General features: G+C 49.3%; 6 protein-coding genes across 6 annotated transcripts; 3 read left to right on the top strand and 3 right to left on the bottom strand.

Annotated features, from left to right (window-relative positions):
- Positions 1–4,326: 4,326 nt before the first annotated feature.
- GGI43DRAFT_410577 (S-methyl-5-thioadenosine phosphorylase) lies at positions 4,327–6,334 on the bottom strand. The gene is made up of 4 exons (XM_083206629.1): positions 5,799–6,334; positions 5,685–5,725; positions 5,110–5,601; positions 4,327–5,028 (listed from the first exon to the last, which is right to left on the bottom strand). The coding sequence occupies exons 2-4, from the start codon at positions 5,710–5,712 to the stop codon at positions 4,625–4,627; spliced, it is 924 nt and encodes a 307-aa protein (XP_083058689.1). The 5' UTR covers positions 5,713–5,725; positions 5,799–6,334; the 3' UTR covers positions 4,327–4,624.
- Positions 6,335–6,498: 164 nt separating this feature from the next.
- Positions 6,499–9,908, top strand: GGI43DRAFT_410580 (uncharacterized protein). Its single transcript, XM_083206630.1, has 3 exons — positions 6,499–6,805; positions 6,885–7,279; positions 7,336–9,908. The coding sequence occupies exons 1-3, from the start codon at positions 6,555–6,557 to the stop codon at positions 9,729–9,731; spliced, it is 3,042 nt and encodes a 1,013-aa protein (XP_083058690.1). The 5' UTR covers positions 6,499–6,554; the 3' UTR covers positions 9,732–9,908.
- Positions 9,909–10,027: 119 nt separating this feature from the next.
- GGI43DRAFT_110634 (3,4-dihydroxy-2-butanone-4-phosphate synthase RIB3) lies at positions 10,028–11,569 on the bottom strand. The gene is made up of 2 exons (XM_083198911.1): positions 11,042–11,569; positions 10,028–10,959 (listed from the first exon to the last, which is right to left on the bottom strand). The coding sequence occupies exons 1-2, from the start codon at positions 11,103–11,105 to the stop codon at positions 10,325–10,327; spliced, it is 699 nt and encodes a 232-aa protein (XP_083058691.1). The 5' UTR covers positions 11,106–11,569; the 3' UTR covers positions 10,028–10,324.
- A 537-nt stretch (positions 11,570–12,106) lies between these two features.
- GGI43DRAFT_410584 (S-adenosyl-L-methionine-dependent methyltransferase) lies at positions 12,107–13,944 on the top strand. The gene has a single exon (XM_083206631.1). The coding sequence runs from the start codon at positions 12,833–12,835 to the stop codon at positions 13,733–13,735; it is 903 nt and encodes a 300-aa protein (XP_083058692.1). The 5' UTR covers positions 12,107–12,832; the 3' UTR covers positions 13,736–13,944.
- Positions 13,878–15,614, bottom strand: GGI43DRAFT_110680 (SUMO ligase MMS21). Its single transcript, XM_083198913.1, has 2 exons — positions 14,283–15,614; positions 13,878–14,235 (listed from the first exon to the last, which is right to left on the bottom strand). Exons 1-2 carry the CDS (start codon positions 15,294–15,296, stop codon positions 14,020–14,022), a joined length of 1,230 nt encoding a protein of 409 aa, XP_083058693.1. The 5' UTR covers positions 15,297–15,614; the 3' UTR covers positions 13,878–14,019.
- A 1,693-nt stretch (positions 15,615–17,307) lies between these two features.
- GGI43DRAFT_110670 (PAS domain-containing protein) lies at positions 17,308–18,712 on the top strand. Its single transcript, XM_083198912.1, has 3 exons — positions 17,308–17,693; positions 17,765–17,899; positions 17,991–18,712. The coding sequence occupies exons 1-3, from the start codon at positions 17,628–17,630 to the stop codon at positions 18,396–18,398; spliced, it is 609 nt and encodes a 202-aa protein (XP_083058694.1). The 5' UTR covers positions 17,308–17,627; the 3' UTR covers positions 18,399–18,712.
- The last annotated feature ends 27 nt before the right edge of the window (positions 18,713–18,739 follow it).

Raw genomic sequence — 18,739 nt, forward strand, 5'->3', positions numbered from 1 at the left:
ACGCAGGATAGAAATGACAAAATGGCTAATATACTGGCTAATTCTCATGATATCTCATGACCACTGAGTTCCATCTCCGTGGGTACACACAGTCCCACTTGATGGGCTCTGGTCCACCTGAACCTGAAAGGGCCTACTCATGATTTTCCCATATCCCTGTACTCCATACCAAGCACGAGTATGCAGCCCTTCGTGCGTCCGTGCGGGTTAGTATACAGTAACTCGTATGTGCGACATGTCGACAAGACGTAACTACAAATCGTACGAGATCCGTTTCACCAATGTTGTCTCGATTCCAGCTTCCCACCAATTGGCTAAGATAGAAAATCCTGTGGCCAGGTGCTTCTCGACAGGGCCCACTAATCTTGTACTTTGGCCTCTGAGGCCATAACGCTGGAGCATCATCCAAATGAAGTGTGGCAAGAGCAGCCACGTCTAAGCACTGAGGGGGAATGCAAGAAATATAAAGAGGGATGCAGTTTTGCTTGTGCACCATGTAATTAGTATGCCAAGCCCACCTTTCACAGCTAGGAAGAGAGCTAGCGGCTGGTCTTTCGACCCATTCGAGTGCGGTATACGTTCATGAGTCTTATTTTCGGAGATAGATCCCTTGAGTATGGGGTATGGCACGGACAAATCGTGATAACTTGGCAGCAGCTAAGGCGCTAAAGCTTCTAGTAATAAGCTGAGGAAAGTAAGTTGCTACCCCAAGTCTCTGAGGCTTTAATCTTGTTGGCCCTCCCTGCATTGGTGGACAATAATCAAAAGGGACGGCTCACCGGCTCCATCATCCTAGCGTCGCTAAACCCAATGGTTCTTTCATCTAGCCTCGATACCCTGCCGCGAACTTTTTACAGTCTTCTTCTCGTCTTTCCTTTTCTCCCCAGCTTAGTGTGAATGGGTGCGGGAAGACCCGATCTGCGGGAAGATCCCTTGCTGGTGACAATCAACTCCGCGAGCTTATGATACTCGCCTCCTTTTGATCCAGTGGACAACTGAATTCGACTACTACCAACAGATGTATCTAGGACTTGTGCCAACCTCTGTGAGTAAGCTCTCTTTTCTGAATATGATAGTGACCTAAACCCAAACGATGGCAGAGGTTGGATAGCCATGGTACTTCGTCAAGAATTAGTCGGGTGTCCTCGAGTTAGCGTCTCTGTTCGTGCCCACAATCGATCCCATAGTGGGCACAAACCGACGTATGCTACTGTACAAAGCGTTGTAAATGCGGCTGGATGATGGCTGAGTAAAATGAAATGTGAGCAAATCTCTTCATCCACCAATGAGTGCCTCCTGAGAGGCCTTCCGCATATCTACTCGGCATAAGATAGGTAGCATTTCGCCCACACATTTCGCCCGCACATTTCCCAATTTTGTTTTTTATGCATTTTCCTTTTTCATGGAAATGCAGCGTAATCCTATTTTCAGAACTTTTGGCCATGCCTGATGTAGCCCGAGGCTGTCGTAGGGCAGAAAATGCCCTCTGGGTGGGACGAAAGACTCGCTACTCGCTCCCAATTACGGAGTAAGCTCCCTTCGATTGCTCAAGTCTCATGGAGATCAATCACTATGTCTACGAGTTTACAGACTGCCTGGTAAGTAAATGGTGGTATAGTATAATATGCAGGGACCCTGCCGTTGGGACATATTCGTCTCGCTGCCCCTCTTGGGCATTGCCCACGAAGCTCACCATGCAGCCGCTGTTCCGACCGTCCAGCCCCTGGCACGAAGAATCCATTGCTCAAGTGACATATCCACCAACTTGGGCCGCTGTCGCTGCACTCTAGCCCAGTGCTGTCACAATTGTGACACGTCATGCCTGGCCATTGGTACTTTCCTCGAACGCGAAGGTCAATTGGACGGTAGAAGTTTGAAGAATAGCTGAGAACTCTTCAAAGATGGGCATAGCGTTCTCGTAAACTCTTGTTTATTTAGGTCGCCATTAGTTTGAAGCCCAAAATGAGAATGAAATCAAGCTGCCTGGTTGGTTAAGCAATACGGATAGTCTGTGGTGCCCTCCTCCTATCGCATCGCTGCAACACCAATGTCGCTCTATGCATAATTGCTAGATAGAAGCTAGTGGTGCAGTCTATCAGGCGAACTGCTCGAAATACCTTAGTTTACATGTTCGCCTAGCTATCTTTTGTTCGAGCTTTGTCTGATGACTATGCCAACGTTATCCACTCGCCATTGGGGACTTCGATTGATGCCTTGGCCACCGTCAACGTATTACTTGGCTGAACAGGCTACGTTATGACCCCTGTAGGCCGTATCTGAGGGAATAACTCCCATTTCCCGTCCCTCGGGTGTTCTTTTGTCAAGTAACCCACGCTGCACGCAATGCGAGTAAGTCAGAGAAAATCCTTAAGTAACACACTACCTTGTAAATTTGAAATCGAATCTCGATATAGTTTAGTCCTGTAGCTGAGACGTCGGCCCTCCATAAATTGGCGCCCATGCAGCCTGCTTGTCATCGTGGCTGGAGGGTATGCAAGCCGGCCATAATCCGACAGGCCATACTATTTGGCGTGCTGACGGGCACTATTAGAACCTGCATATGAGTACTATTCTCACAGCCCCCCAGCCCAAGAGAGTGTCCCTAGCAACTTTGAAGAGAGTTTCAATATGTAGACTAATTTTCACTCTCGTTCCGAGCTATTGCCCGTAGCCATCCATTGCACATATGGCCCCTGTGATCTGCAAGCTTACCGCTTCTACATGGATATAACACTGGCTTTTACGTCGTCGATAGGCGTGGGAAAACGTGGCACAAGTGACAGCCAGGGCCACAGTACCCGTAATATTAAAGATGCGGAGACACACAAATCACGGCACGCCATCAAGTTTTCTCTTCCGTCTTTTGTGCTAGTAAGTTTCCTGCATTCAGGTATCATGGTAGTGGCGGGTGGAGGAGTGGTACTATTATTGCGCTAATGATATTTGCATGAACCCCATTCGGAGTAATCTATCCAAGTAGTACTACTCTGTATAACAAGTACCTATAGCGAGTGTACGGAGTCGACTCCGTGCAGTAATAAAGAGGGGGCTGAATGGGGTCTATCTACGTTACATGGAAATCAGCCTTTGTAGACTAGGAACTAATAGTAGTATACGGAGTACACTTCGCTTAACTCGATGGGGCTGCAGCCCCAGAAGCTGCCCCCAAGCTGCCAATAGCACGTAGGAATGACTGAGGATATGCACGAAGTACAAAGGATCATAATTCTGCCTTACGTGTTAAATCTGCAAAGAGAAACACTGTCACAATATGACAGCTCCTGTGGAGGATCCTGCCCGATGAAGGAAGCTGTTGGTTCTCTCTCATGCACGGGTGAAGTCCGTCAATCCACTCTGAGAAAAGATGTTCCAAAATTGGACGATTGACAGGCGAGATTCGATTCTCAGGTTCTATTGCGGGAATACTGTCGTCATGGAGATTCCAGTGCTCGGCTCCGAGTAGTTGGTACAGACGTCATGGATGCATTCTTCTCTGGCATTGCGCCGAGCAAAAACAGCCAGGGGCTGGCTGCATGATCAGGCAGGAAAGAAGATCAATGCCCGCTTTGAGATGTAATCTATTCGTGCCAACACTACGTTTGCTGTTCCTCCAAACTTGCTCACTTGTAGGCCCAGCTATCACACTATGTTTTTGGAGATGAAAAAGCCTTGATTTATGCACAAGAATGTGACAGAGTTTAACTTATTAAAACAATACGAGGAGCATTGACCATGGGTTAAAACAGGGATTGAACTACATTAGCTGTGCTGCAGCTATAGCGCACAATTCTGACGTCGTCGCCGTCAGGATCTGGATTGATGAAGAGCTCCGCATGCAAGATATTACTCAGCCAATGTTTCTTTTTGTAAGAGTTTGCAGAAAGAGGAAAGATGGCGAATTGTGCCATTCTCGGCCACTATGGTCTTTTTGACATTGTGATACCTTTTTTTTACTTCTATTCTGTATTAGCTGTACAACCTACGTGCTATCTGAGAGGAGAATTGATCTGTGACTTGGTTGCGTACGCTGATTTGTTCTTCTTTTTCCCCATGTCTATTTGTACAATGGTGACGAAGGTTGGCGCTGTGATCCATTCAAGTTTAGATAAAAATAATATGGCGATTTGCTGCTTCTTTGTATGGGCTGAGCTAGCCACCGAAAGGAAGTCATTGTACGTAGTCAATACAAGGTCAGATGTAGATTAGAAACCAAGCTCGTCGGCTCTTCCCGAGATCTAAATCAAGCTAGAATTAGAGTAGAGAGGCAGAAGCACTCTAGTATCCAAAGTAGAACAGTCACTTGGCCCTACTACCATTCTAACCAGGTAAAGCGATGGCCTAATTCAGATTCCGCTATCTTGTCTTTCTCTAGAACTGTCTAAATTTTTTGTATCTGTTGAAGATCTATAATCCAAATCCTTCTTGCCTTCTGGCTATTTTCTCATTCTTCTTAAAAGTTTTATAATTGAAACACAAATTAGCAATAAAAAGCAGCATAGCTTAAAAAAGAAATATAGTCGCAACAGTTGTTGAACTTTAGATGTATGCCCAGCCTGCACCGTTGACTTGTTTGTCGTCGTATTTTCCGCTACCAAACGCCCCAAGTTTACTTTCTGACTCCAGATTAGTTCTCCCAGAAGCCTGGGAACAGATACTCAACGTTCTTCATGGCCTCAGGGTTCCTTCCAGCAGGTTTAGTCATGAATTTGACAGCTCCGGAAGATGTTCCCTCCCAGTGCTTAGCCAGAACAAGGTCGCTATGGTCAAGCTTGATAAGCTGATCCAGGACACCTCCTACCAGTCTCTTGGCATTCTGGCTGTTGGCCTGCATGTATTTCAAGACCATTTCGACATTGACGTCCTCGAATGAGCGCCAGCAGTCATAGTCGGTTGCCATACAGATAACCTGGTAAGACAGCTCAGCCTCACGAGCGAGCTTGGCCTCAGGGAGAGCAGACATGTTAATGACGGAGCCACCCCATGATCGGTACATGTGAGATTCGGCACGAGTAGAGAATTGAGGTCCCTCTGTATATTGAAAGAAAAAGAGAATTAGCCAACACAAACTTGTGATATCGGTACTATCAGCCATCAAAGGAGTAAACATACCCATGCAAATGAGAGTGCCCTTGTCGTGAAGCACGACACCCTCGCCTTCCATATGCGCTGCGCAAGTCTTGACGATCTCAGCCAGCTTCTTGTCGAATGGATCCGCAAATCCAACGTGGCCGACAACACCACCCTCGAAGAAGGTAAATGGTCTAATACCCTTTGTGCGATCGATAACTTGGTCAGGAATCACAAAGTCCATGGGCTTGATCTCCTCCTGGAGAGAGCCGACAGCAGAGAAGGCGATGATGCATCGGACACCGAGATGGCGGAGAGCAGCAATGTTGGCGCGGTTGGGAACCTCATGAGGCGCAAACTGATGGTGCACTCCGTGACGGGCAAGGAAAGCCACGTTTACGCCATTGTGGGAGAGGATAGAGATGGGCGAGGCTGGAGTTCCCCAAGGTGTGACGGGGTTGACGACAGCAATGGGCTCGTAGCCTTCGAGCTGGGCCAGGCCGGTGCCGCCAATGACACCGATGTGAACGGGCTCTAGATATGACAGTTAGAATCACATCGGTAGTCGTTGTGAAGCGAGAGACGGCGATAATAACAGGAAGAGGTTTGCGACATACGGTCGAAAGAGGTGGGGAGGTCGGCCATTGTGACTGCTTCGCTGCGCCCAGAGAGTTAGCTGATGCTGGTATAACTAGACTTGAACAAATTGCCTGTCGTGCTGGTTTACGTACGTATAGAATGAGTTGAATACAGAGAGTTTAGAGCCGATAGAGCTATTAATATTCTCGAGAAAGACCGCAGAATTGTAGGAGCAACAAAATAGTAGTTGCGCTATAGAGCTACCCCTCTATCGATAGGGTTGGAGGGGCACGTTTTTTTCTTTTCCTGTCCCATTAGCAGATTCACAGACTACTGGCAGAGCACGCCATCACAAGAAGTGAAGGATCAGATCCTTGAAGTTTAGCGCCGAGAGAATACCCTATCTAAAGCTGCGTCTAGGGAATTGTATCTATTTCAGGCGTGTTGATAAAAAACTAAGAATATTGCTTGACAGACAGCCACTCCGGGATACGGCATTCTAAAAATTGATTCCGTACCTTACTTATCTCAGTAGTACAGTATAGAGCACCTGCTATTACAGAGTGCGCAGGTAGAGACAGTTACTAAGCGGACATCTCCATTGCGACTACCTCGGATATCTCGTTAAAAATAAAATACCCAAGGAGCATCACAGCTCTAGCTGACGCGGAGCCCATTTTGCTTCTCCATTTTATTCGGAGTCGAGTATTGAAAATATTACGTGGTACAGCGACCAAAGTCCGCTGTCTTATCGCTTCCCTCTATCCCCGATACAGCGGGGCTCTATGATTACCAAGCCGGCAACTTTTTTTTGCGGAGCCCTTCAGCCCTTCATAACCTGCAGCCAAGGCTAGGATATCCAAGCCGTTAAAGCTTTCACTTGTGTGATTTCAGCAACGGCCGCCGAGATGAGGATGACGGAAACGATTGATATTAATGACACCACTATTCTTGGGCAGGAAGCCGTGGCTGCGCAGCCGCAGGAAAATGGTGGCGAGGTCTCAAATGAAACCATCGAGGAGCGATGCTTCTCAGCCGCTCTCGTGTGCCTAGAAGGCCATTTCACCCAATCGCCTCCCATGGGCCCTCAAACCACAGCCAGAGTGAGCTCGATGATCTCAAAGACGCTGGAAAAGACTCATACTCTTCGTAAAGCTAGGTGGGATCTCATTTTGTTCCATAAAACATGCCTACACGTGGGCTTGAAGCTTGTTTCGGTGGCTAACCGATATCAACAGGGAGGCTCTGGCACGAAATGTAGCAATCTGGATATGGCTTACAAGGATCTTTGCTGCTGCTATCCCAAGCCTAACATCACGGTCAGTGGGGCCGTTATCTGCGTTGAATGACCCGAACAAGGGAGTCAGCCCTCAGGAGAGCACAGCCCTGATTGTCCTCAACCATGTTTCCGTCAAGGAAGATCTGGGGACGCTCATCAAGCTTATGCATATTGCTCGGAATCTTCTTGTTAATGCCGAGCCTGAGGTCCCCCAGGACATCTGTGCCGCTGTGCACTTTGACCAGATGGTTTACCAAACCATCATCCTATGTGTCAACGTGACGAGTAAGGGTTATGACGGCGAGATCCTGGACGAGGCTCAGAGAGTAAAGCTCACTGACATTACTGAATTATGTATGTGACAGTATCATCCTTTGACGCAGAAAAAGACTTTTACTAACCCTCTTTAGATAAGAAGCTGCTTGTCACTTCACTGCAACAGGTTCACAATTGGACTGCCAAGCATGATCGCAACAAAATGTCATTTTGGTTTGATGTTTTGTTTGACGACGATGGCGCGCTATCAGGGCCTGAAGAAATTATGAGTGACGGTTCAGGATTTCGGCCGGACGCAGCCAAGCACCAGGTTCAGCACTGGCTTGACCGTAACTCGAAAATGTGCGACACAGCGAGGAAGTTACTCAAAGACTATGTTCAGAACCACGCAGACAAGCCGCCGGGAAATCTAGCTCCAATCCGACCATTGGCTTGGAATTGGCTTCCAGATGTCCCTGCTGACTCGCCTGTTGATGTGCAAGAGGGTAATGAGAAGACGATTCCAGTTTGGAATGTGGATGAGACGGACAAGTTTGAACAAGATCGGCTGTATGGTCGTGTATCTCGTGAGATTGATACTTGGTGGCTTCGAGCGCGCGATCCAAATTACGAGGATTGGGTCGTCGGCATGCCGTCCGTGGAGTTTGCGCAATCACGCACTGAGCATTGTCGGAACAATCTGGTCCATCGCTATGCTCATTCATATCGAGCTGACCACTCACCCCCTCCAGAGGGCGCTGAGGAGGACCTCTCTGACCATGAACACTGTCATGAGTGTCATGAGTGCTACCTTCGCCATCACCATCACCACGAAGACGATCATGAGTGCCATCATCACCACCACCATGATCACGAGCATGGCCACGTTCATGAGATCGACGAGAATGAGAATGAGAACGAGAATGAGAATGAGAACGAGAACGAGAATGAGAATGAGAACGAAAATGAGCACGCTGAGGGTGGCGATGAAGTAGTAGAGTGCGACCATCACCACCATCACCACCATGATGACGAGGATCACCATCATCACCACTGCCACCACCATCATCATCACCACGATCACGATTATCCTCATGATTATATGGATGATATGATGGACGATGAAGAGGTCGACGACGACGAATCTTATGGCGACGGACCGTTGACTGGACTCTTGACCGAAGTGCCTAATATCCTGGATCCTAAACAGATTGAAGCACTCCATATGATTATCAAGTCTTGTATCCTTGATCATGCGGGATCTGGATTGACACGTGTCGGAGAGAACCTACAAAAATCACGATGCAGGATGTTCCTTGCATTGGACTGCGGAAAGAGTCTGCTCCGTGAATTGCTCGTCTTCATTGCAGTGTGGGACAAGGATGAGCAGAGTCTTATTTTCCAAGTCACAACGCAAATCGTCGAGGCTATTCACCACAGTGCTCTAGTACCATATGCCTGGAACTCACTGAGAATCCCCAAGGATATCATCTCTCCAGCCCAGACGGTCCTTTTGCGTTTAGTCAATCACATGCTACGAGCTCGGGTTACCAGCACCACTACCCAGGATCCTAAGGACCATACCAAGGATCTCAAACTGGTGCACTTCTTCTTCAGCTTTTTCCGAAGCAGAATTGTGCCCGAGTGTGCGGCTCTCATGCATCTGCAGGCCCAAATCCGCGAAGATAACCGCGACCCAGCCGAGTTTCCTGTTGACAGCTGGGATATGGAACGAGCAAAGGACGGACTGGCCCAGTACTTGGAATTCCTTACGACTGCGGCCGAAATGGTAGATATGAGGCCTCATCTTATTGAGTGGCAGGCTATATATGACCTGATCACGGTTCTCAGCAGTCTTGAGGCCGCAGTTCCAAAGAAGCCCATGGTTGAAGTGCCCAAGCGTGCACCGGCAGCCGAGACTACCTCTAGCGCGAACGGTAGTAATAGCGACCTGATGGTCGAACGGCCATACTCTACCGGAAATGAGAATGTTCCTCCATCACCCCCGCCACCTCCTTTGCAGGAGCCGGCCCATAAGTTCCCATGGAGTGGCATTAAGGGACAGATTTTCACCATCATTGCAACGCTTCTGCAGCCACCACCGGGACAGAGCAGCCCTGGTAACGCACAGGTGCAGATGCAGATGATGAAGTACAATGGCATTGTTCCCCTTCTCAACTGCTGCGCGTACGACGACCACAATCCATTTGCCAAGGAGCGAGTCACCATCTGCTTGAAATGGCTGCTGGACGGCTGCGAAGCTGCGAACAACTTCTTCCGCGAGCTTGTCAGCATGGCACCACAGCCTAACCTGAGACCACCACCAGGAGGCACCACTGTGTCGACGATCAGGGTGGATGGAGTGCAAGGGGAGGTTAAAGTGCAAGTGCGTTCCAATACAGCAGCGCCGCTGCCCGACCGCAGCACCAGCAGCACGGATGAGCTGCTTGAGAAGGCTGCTGAACTCAAATTGGGGTTGAACCAATCCAAGAAGAGTGGTGGTGGTGGTGGTGGTGGACGGAGTACCATCGAGGAGGATTTCATGGCGTAGTTGCTTCAGGTTAATATCGCTTTTATCCAGGTTGCATATCATATACCATAGGCTATGGCCCATTAGCATTTTAGAGGAGTTTGGTTGGTAAAATATTCATGTATCTGCACATAGGACAATAGGTCCTGGTTACAGCCCAAGCCAATTGGCTCCAATAGAGATAAATTTAAAGTGTAATTTTCTTTTTCTTTTCTTTTTTAGTATCCAGAACAGGCTATACATATATATTGGTATGTAAACAACGCCGCAGAAATGGCTAATTCTAATCGTAGAGGACCAAAGATAACCGTTAAGGCATACAGAAGGTACGCATACATAGATACAAAATAAGTCGTAGAAATATGAAGCTGGTGGAATGCAGGTAAAGTAGATAGGAGTAGGAGTGTGTATGTGCGTGTGTTTAAGATTGTTGAGCAGCCTTGTCCGCCGTCGACGCATAAATCAAAGAAGTCCCCAATTATGCATTATCCCTCTTTCTGATGTTTTTTTCTTTCCTTTATTATAATCCCTTTGTTTTTCTTTTTGGTTTCGTTTTCGTTTTCAGTTTCATTCTCATTCCATCTCTTTAATGCTCATAAGTTTGGTCCGAGTTTTCAATTTGATCCATTGACTGGGAGCTTGCCCTCAGTCTTCTCGACATAGGCAACCAGATCAGCAATAGTGCAGACCTTGAGGCCCCATTTTCTGGCAAAAGCAATGCACGCCTCGCCTCTCAGCATACCAGGGTTGTTGTGCACCGCTTGTCCAGGGACCACCTCGCCGTCATCGACAATCTCGCAGATGACACCTGCCTCAGCCTTGCCGGCCAAGCGACAGAACTCAGTGGCAGCCTCGGTATGGCCGTTACGGGCACGCACGCCGCCGGGAGCCGAGCGCAGTGGCAGGACATGGCCGGGACGGCGCAGGCTCGCGGCTGTGGAAGCAGGGTCGGCGAGAACGCGGCAGACGAGAGCCCGGTCGTGGGCGCTGATGCCGGTGGTGACGGAGGGGTCGGCGGCGTCGACGGAGACTGTGTAGGCAGTGCCGCGGGGGTCTTCGCTTCGCTGGACCATGGGCGGCAGGCCGAGGGCGTCGGCGCGGGCGTGTGTGATGGGTGCACAGATGTAGCCGGAGGAATGGCGCACCATCCAGGCCATCTGCTCCTTGGTGACGGCTTCGGCGGCGATGATGAGGTCGGCTTCGTTTTCGCGGGAGGGGTCGTCGAGCACGACGAGGAATTCACCTCTGCCTGTTTGACGGAGGAAAGTCAGTCATTGCGTCTCAAAACAGAGCAAGGAAGAGAACCTGGGGAATGGAGCAGAAGCACATACGGAAAGCCTCGATAGAGTCTGGGATTGAGTCAAAGAGACTCTGGTCCAGGGTGGTGGAAGGCATTGTTGCTGGATGGTGGGTGTTGTGTTGTTTTGGGTATCAAAAGTAATCAAATATCGCTGCTCTTGTTGAGATTGGCTGCTTTTGCTCGTTTCTGTCGAGTTTTGTGTGTATTCAAGTTGACCAAAAGATTGATGACAAGACTGAAAGGACGACGGATTCGGAAGAATATGACGATTTACGATGCTACGGTCACCCAAGGCCGGGACTGCTGGGCCGAAAGTACGGAGTACCTTTTTGTGTTCGATGGACTTCTACGGCCGACGTAGCGAGAAACCCCGAGCGGCAAGTACCCTTGACTGGACTCTCGGGCCGGCTATAGCACGCCGAGCTGAACCAATTTTTGGCGCCGTTTAGTTGTTGGAAAGCTTGTGAAGCTGAACGAGGCCCGAAAGTCTGCAGCGGCAACGCCGAACTCAATGGAGGGGCAAACGCCGAGCAGAGTCCCTTTAGAGTTCAATGGAGATAGTTCGCAGTTTTGGCGCAGCGATCTGCGGTGACAACTAGAAGTCGACTGAGTGGTTGGCGAAGTGATGATTTGTTCGGGCTATCGATCTCTTTTCGTCTTGTTTGCTTCAATGGCAGAATGTTATGAGTAGCAAGAGAGAAAAAGCAAACTAAAGTGCACAGAAGCAGACGCTGTGAATAGAATTGGTGAGAAAATGATGTTACGACTTTCTTTTTCTTTTTTGCTCCTTACGCTGGCTCGGCGCTGGGCCTCGGCCGGATATATATAATAAAACTAGGTACGCGCTTTGTAGACTCTAACCCGCGACTTCGGTGCGCCGGCTTTCCATCTCATGATAATGGGCCGGGCATTTTTTCTGCTGCCCTGCAGGATGATGGCATTGGGACTAATCCACCCCATGTGGTGCTTGCCTGTTGTCAGCATTCCCGCGGTTCGAGGTAATGATGTGTAAGCCGAGAGAGGACCCGTGGCGGCACTAGCGCTCTGCTTTTGCGTGTTAGTTTGGGAGTCAACCCCAAGATTCTCTATTTTGAATGCTTAATTGTGAGGCTGATTGATAATACAGGAGGACGAAATGTGGAATTAATGTGTAATGGGTGGCTATATAAACTATACAATAGGTTTGGCCCCGTGCGATTGGCAAAATGATGACTGCACTGCAGATGCAGCCACCCATAGATATGCGAGGTGCCCGAGATCAGTGACCAGGGCTTAATACTTTTCATACCCATCATCCAATCACTTATACCAGCAAAATACTACTCTATCTGCTTCATAGAAATATACAGACAAAAGAATTACAAGATGATTAACAAGATGATCAACAGCTGCTTATACAGCATCAATAAAACATAGTAAGAAAAGACTCCGGATATGTCAGCCCCAAAAAAGAGCTCAATAGCCAACCGCGCGGGTATTCATTCTCGAACTTTTCTTCCCACTTTGAATTCCTAGTCCCAATTCCGGGTCTCCACCGCCCAGCGACACGCCAGAACGGCCCCTCAGTTGCTTTGGATACCTGAGAAGGAAGAATTGGAGAAGGTCGGAGTTGTTCGATTCTCCTTTGTCAGCTGTTTTTCAGTGGTGGGATTCTGGCAATCCTCTGGCCTTGTTCGATACCCGGAGCTGCTGCTCGTCTCGGCATCCCTCCCGTGAACTCCGCATACTCCGAGGCTCCGAGCTTGGTGTTCCATCTTCATTGTCGTTTTTGCTGGCTTCTCCTCCACCACCTTCGGGCGCAATTCGCATCACTCCAGGGCAGATGGCTGCTCCGACCCGGGCAGCGACAAAGGCCCTCCGACGCCTGCCTGTGCCTCGCCCGTCGCTGCAGGCCACCATCCCTGTAGCTAGAGCTGCGACGCTGCCATTCGCCGCCCAGGCCCAGCAGCCGCGATGGCATTCGGCCTCTGCCTCGTCCGTCAACCCCAATGAGGTCTCGCACTTCAACGCCCTGGCCGCCGAGTGGTGGGATCCTCACGGGTCCTCGCGCCTGTTGCACCTGATGAACCCTCTGCGCCACGACTTCATCCGCAGCTGTCTTCAATCCTCCGACTCGGCGCCTCGGGTTGACGATCGCAGCGCCGACGGCACCGTCACGTACCTCGACATTGGCTGCGGCGGTGGCATCTTTGCTGAGAGCGCTGCCCGGTTGCCCTCGACGAAGCACGTCACAGCTATTGACCCCACGCCGTCTGTCCTGAGCGTCGCAAAAGCACATGCCCGCAAGGATCCTTTGCTGGCGAAGAAGCTATCGTACAAGCAGTCTTCCATAGAGCAGCTCGAAATCCCAGCAGAGGGAAAAGGCTACGATATCGTCTCACTTTTCGAAGTCATCGAGCACATTGACGACCCCGGCGCCTTTCTCGATAAGGTGCGGCCGTTCGTCAAGCCGGGAGGATGGCTCGTCATGAGCACGATTGCGCGGACATGGATCAGCTGGCTTACGACGAATCTGATTGCCGAGGATATTCTGCGTATCGTACCACCGGGGACGCATGATTGGAATAAATACCTTAATGAGGAGGAGCTCAGGGGTTTCCTAGCTGGCAAGGGCTGGGACAGTGCACATGTTATGGGCGTTGTGTATGTCCCTGGGCTGGGATGGAAAGAAGTCAAAGGCAGTGAAAAGGTGGGCAACTATTTCTTTGCTGTGCGCAAGGTATAAATATGCTGCATGATGGACAAAGGATTGATTGATTGTAAAATACCTGGCTTACGTATGCCCTGTATGCCTTGTGTGTATCAATATGGGCGTAGGAGGATATGATACCCTTACGATGTGCGATGAAATCCACGACAAGAGCTAGCTAGACGGCGTAAAAGTCACTGTACAATAGAAACTGAAAAATACAAAAAGCATTCAATACTGAAAAAGTTTTACACTGGACTCGTGATTTAATTCATTCATGGGTATCATTTTCTATAATATTCATAGCAGTAGCTGCAGCATCATGAGATTTCCCGTTTTGCCTCTCTTTTGACCACTCTGCCTCCGCCTCCTCCTGCCTGTCGTTGGCTGCCAACAAGAAGGGACTCGTCAGGATCATCCTCATCTTCGTCGTCCATATCCTGGCGATTTTGCTCAGCCTGCCTCCAGCGTTGTATTCTTCTCTTCATGGCTTCGTCTAGGTAGAACTCTTCTTCAAAGCGAAGTCGAGAAAATTTCTTCATTTTATTAGCGTGGAATCATAAACGATGGAGAGGAGACTTACTTGTGAACAGCCCGTTTGGGGGCACTGAAGCTCACCGCGGAGAGGCAAGTAATCTAAGATGGCAGATTTTTCAAATACGTGTGGGCACTTGCGACTCCTGTAAGGCTCATTCATGGGGAGAAGGGTCAAAGGGCAGTTGAGACTGATGTTCTCTCGCGAGACAGCCACTTCTTCGTCATCATCAAAGGAACCATTTTGTGCATCACGGTCAGGGATGGTCATGTCGGGCTCGCCATTGGAGTCAAACCATCGTGAAGCATCTGGTAAAGGAGGACCGTCTTCGCCCGCCGCGGCTTCATGCCACAGCTTCTTGAAGCCGACGTAGTCATTGTTGAGGCCGTAGCGCTGGTGGACGCTGAGGCCTGTGTATTCTGCCCTCTTCTTCGCGCGGAGCTCACGAAAGGTATCGACGACGCTGGTCACGGGCTCTTGGTTGTCCTCATTGCCCCCATCGGCAGCGTCTTCCTCTTCGTCACTATCTACTCTATTGGCATGTCTTCGCCGGCTCTGTGTTGCAGCCGCATTTCTTGTTTGGACTATTGAATTTGTTGTCGCAGTGGTACTGAGGTCCTCCAGGACGGATGCCTCGTCTTCCAACTCGGCCTTTCGATCGATGGTCTCCCTCAGCGCAAGCTCTGATTCGCGTGTTAACCTTTCAACATCGTTTTCGAATTCGGGCATCTGCTGTTCAAGGCGCTCCTCTTCGGCTGTCTTATCCGTTTCCTTCTCTTTTCGACGCTCAGAGACTGTAGCCAGTCGATCTTGGCCTCTGCGCAGACGTTCGTTCAGGTCGCTCACGCTGAGGCCAAGGTGGCGGATAGAATCTTTTAACTGAGCCTCATAAGGTGCAGCACCACGATTGTTTGAAAGCTCGATCAGCTCTCGCCGGGCAGTGTCGGACAGAGGAAAAGAAAGCGGCTCATAGTCAGGCAGGGCTGTAATCGTAGTGGTTGTTGAGGTGCCGGTCGAGGCAGCAGCCGTACGGCCACCACGGCTGAATAGACGGCGAGACATTGTGTGCAGGTGTATAATTGAAGGTGTTGAAAATGTCGACTACCTCATAACAGCATCTTTGCACAGACTGTACCAGAATGCATCTGCAACTTTAACATAGTGGGGGTTGAAGACGCGCTTGACTTGCGCGACCTGCGAGGTGTTGTTAATTGGCAATTACCTAAGCTTAATACCCTGTTAATTGAGTGGACACCACTACGACCGTGACTGTGCCTGGCAGCAGTCTATCTCCACAGCTAAAAAGCATATTCGGCATATGAGATGTATTCATCTCCTTTATTACAAGATTGAGCTCCCATTCTTTTCTTTTTTTAAGGCTGACTTTACCTATAGAAATAACTCGCTGTTAATGGATCGAAGGAAGAACCCAAGTACTTTCCGCTGACGCAGCAAAAAGGATAATCCGCAGGCAAAGACTCCGCAGCTGTTCTACCTCGGAAACAGCAGCTATTCCTCGCATGCTATCTATTGATTTGCTACAAGCATCAAGTCAATAAATCGGGTTTCTTCATCTTCGTCAATTATTAGACGTCGTATCTTACTAAGCCTGCTGCTCCATTTGACTCGCAAGCGATGCCAAGCCAGGACACGGCGCATCCCGAACCCCTTGCTAGCTTCTCAGGCCATCGACTTCAGCTATACTACCCATCCATGATGTTCTATGGAGCATGACACCGGCAGATCTCTTTGCCAATTCATCAAAGGCCAGCTGGCTCGCCGCAGACCAGGTATTATGCCAAGGCAGTAACTAAGACTCACAACCTCTATCATAATACCCCTGCCGGCCAGGTGCATCTGTTTGTCCGCCGCAGCGCCAGTCAAGGACCTGCATGTTGGGCATATCCGCAGATGGGGAGGAGTATAGAAGAGAAATGTACAACGTATTGCCATGCTTTCAGTGATTTGGACAGGTACTTGGGCTCCTGTGCTTGAATTGCGTTATCTAGCTGCCAGTGACTGACGCAGCCACAGCTGCAAGTCGCAGAGAGAACGATAAAGAATCTTTCAGCTTTGCATTCCACTCCCTTGGGAGCTCTCAATTTCCGCTCTCACCGTAACTGTGCAACATTGAGGCTGGCTGCAGCGTCTCGGAACTCCACTCATGTCTTAGCCATTGATTGTCTCAATCAAGATGTCGGCGACAAATCAGGGCATGGAGTACGAAGCAGGTCGTACCATTTGAATTTCCACTCGTACTCGATACTCGAAAAATCTATTGGCCACAGCTGAGCATGTACAAACCAGCAGCAGTACAGCTTGCCATGTCAAAGGTTCTTCCAAGGCTACAGCCCCTATTTTATCGCTTGATATTCCGCCCCCTCCTTGTCGATGAATGACGAAACTGAAGGCTAGCTTGGATTGTAGCCTGATATACGATCGTGGCTCTGGTCGAATGCCGCATTCTTGCGCCCATCAGCAGAAATACAGACTTGACAGAGGTCTAGAACCTCAGATTGTCAACCCAAGCTACGGGAACGCCATCAGACGCAAGAAAACTGGAACTCTACAGCCCCCCCCGCTGATGGGAAACTACTCATGTAGCATTCGACCAGCATCAGAGGCTGGGATTTCCGATCGTCCTGGAGCCAATGCGCCCAGTACCCCGATCGCCATCTGGATTCAATCTCCCAGCATCGGACCAATCATCGGGTGTCTACGATCCCTTAGCCACGATGGCTTTGAGCGCTAACAGACCGAGTGGATATTTCTGACGCCAAGTGGTAGTGCGCTAACAACGGCTCACTAAGACGCTCGCCCTACCTGTTCGCTAGCCTTCTCGATGGTGGCCAGAGCCTCCCGTGCTTGTGATCTGAGATCGACGCCTTGTATCGAAGATTTTCAACCTTTGCATAGGGACCCCCCTGCACCCACCTGCAGGCTGCCTCAGCGCCGCCCGACTGCCGTCAGAATCAAGCTTTCAAGCCCGGCCCCAATGCTCAAGGTCCCCATTACTATTATGTCAGGAGGGAGTAAACGGTGAGGGAGCAAACATTATGGAGCGTATTTGGGCTTGGATGGAGCCGCGCAAAACATACCTGTGGCCGTTTTCGTCTTGTCTTCTCTTGCCCTTTCCCAGGCTACTGCCCAATCCGCTTTTATAAGCTTGTATTTTTATCCCTGGATTTGAAAATTATATTTAATAAGCGCTGCTATTTTGCAGCCCGTTTCCCTCATGTTGTACAACTTCTAATTTTCTCGATCTTGTCCCATTGGTTTTTCAATATCCCTATAAAAGCCGTATCATACTGAAATAACCCAATCTTTTCAATCTCCCAAGATCGCCTACGCCTATTGTCGTTTACATCACTTCTTTGTGTAAGGGGCGTCAAAATGATGCCTTCAGGGTCTTCAGGTTTGCCGCTGCAGCTGAATACATGGGAAGACCATGCTCTTGATGTAAGATCTTCTCGCCTCTTTATTGGGGGCCAGTGTTAGCGAAGCCCGATATTGATGCTCTATGCGACCAGTACGAGTTTCCAACTCCGCCTGCCACTCATGTGGGAAGCAGCAACAACTCCCCCGCTGCTTGGATACAGCTCCCAGACCCCATGATATATCCTGGTATCTACTCGGCTAGCGGGATAGACGTGATGGGTATACTGGTAAGAACAGCCTGCTTCCACATACGGCTGCGTTGCATTGTGTAGGTCTACTACGTGCTTGATTTTGTTCTAATTGGCTTGCAAATATTAGCTCCAACTTGTGTCTCGACCAAACCCCTGCATTGAACTCGGCCCTCTCGACTGTTCCGTCTCGCTCACACTATGTGACCTCAGCTTACCAGATATACCCATCGTCTATGCTTCCCCAGGATTCTACGAGTTGACTGGCTACTCTGCCTCGGAAACTATTGGTAGAAATTGTCGGTTTCTACAAAATCCTCCATATGGACATCTTACAGGTCGATCCAGTCGGTCTTTAGAGAGTACCGAACCTATCACGAAGATGCGACGTGCCATCCGAGCCACGAAGGAAGTCCAGGTAGAAATCGCCAACTATAAGAAAAATGGAAAACGATTCACAAACATCGTTACCATACTTCCTTTGCTCCCAGACGCTAACGGACATCATTATGTCGTCGGTTTACAAGCCGAAGCATGAAAAAATACCTTCCGAAGATGCTGGGTCGCTACCTATACCGTGGTTCGGAAGCAATCCCTTGTTCTACTTTCACCTATACACGACTAGATATAACGACATCGTATCTGCGAATTTGTGAGCGTATCTTTATCCAAGCCTACATATAACGTCCCTATGGCGCGCTTGGATTTTGGATCGTGAATATACCTGACACATAATTACGCATGAATAATCTTTAGTTGACAGCGTTGATAGACTTTTGTCTCTTTTGTTTCTGGATTTACTTCACTGCATAATATGGAGCGCACACGAGCATGGTATTAAGGATGGTATAATTCCCTTCTTTTGTTGTAGGTCTTTAT

Source organism: Trichoderma evansii (genome assembly GCF_050947405.1).
Source record: "Trichoderma evansii strain SZMC 28006 chromosome Unknown GGI43scaffold_16, whole genome shotgun sequence".
NCBI classification, from domain to species: Eukaryota; Fungi; Ascomycota; class Sordariomycetes; order Hypocreales; family Hypocreaceae; genus Trichoderma; species Trichoderma evansii.

Bases quoted from the DNA above. Each gene is read 5' to 3' on its own strand.
- GGI43DRAFT_110634 (XM_083198911.1), bottom strand. From the start codon at position 11,105: ATGCCTTCCACCACCCTGGACCAGAGTCTCTTTGACTCAATCCCAGAC. The intron at 10,960-11,041 runs GTATGTGCTTCT...TCCGTCAAACAG, and splicing joins AGACTCTATCGAGGCTTTCC to GCAGAGGTGAATTCCTCGTC.
- GGI43DRAFT_410580 (XM_083206630.1), top strand. From the start codon at position 6,555: ATGAGGATGACGGAAACGATTGATATTAATGACACCACTATTCTTGGG. The intron at 6,806-6,884 runs GTGGGATCTCAT...CGATATCAACAG, and splicing joins CATACTCTTCGTAAAGCTAG to GGAGGCTCTGGCACGAAATG. The intron at 7,280-7,335 runs GTATGTGACAGT...AACCCTCTTTAG, and splicing joins CACTGACATTACTGAATTAT to ATAAGAAGCTGCTTGTCACT.
- GGI43DRAFT_410577 (XM_083206629.1), bottom strand. From the start codon at position 5,712: ATGGCCGACCTCCCCACCTCTTTCGACC. The intron at 5,602-5,684 runs GTATGTCGCAAA...TGTCATATCTAG, and splicing joins CCTCCCCACCTCTTTCGACC to AGCCCGTTCACATCGGTGTC. The intron at 5,029-5,109 runs GTATGTTTACTC...TTCAATATACAG, and splicing joins GGGCACTCTCATTTGCATGG to AGGGACCTCAATTCTCTACT.
- GGI43DRAFT_110680 (XM_083198913.1), bottom strand. From the start codon at position 15,296: ATGTCTCGCCGTCTATTCAGCCGTGGTGGCCGTACGGCTGCTGCCTCG. The intron at 14,236-14,282 runs GTAAGTCTCCTC...AATAAAATGAAG, and splicing joins CCCAAACGGGCTGTTCACAA to AAATTTTCTCGACTTCGCTT.
- GGI43DRAFT_410584 (XM_083206631.1), top strand. From the start codon at position 12,833: ATGGCTGCTCCGACCCGGGCAGCGACAAAGGCCCTCCGACGCCTGCCT.
- GGI43DRAFT_110670 (XM_083198912.1), top strand. From the start codon at position 17,628: ATGATGCCTTCAGGGTCTTCAGGTTTGCCGCTGCAGCTGAATACATGG. The intron at 17,694-17,764 runs GTAAGATCTTCT...CTATGCGACCAG, and splicing joins GGGAAGACCATGCTCTTGAT to TACGAGTTTCCAACTCCGCC. The intron at 17,900-17,990 runs GTAAGAACAGCC...TGCAAATATTAG, and splicing joins TAGACGTGATGGGTATACTG to CTCCAACTTGTGTCTCGACC.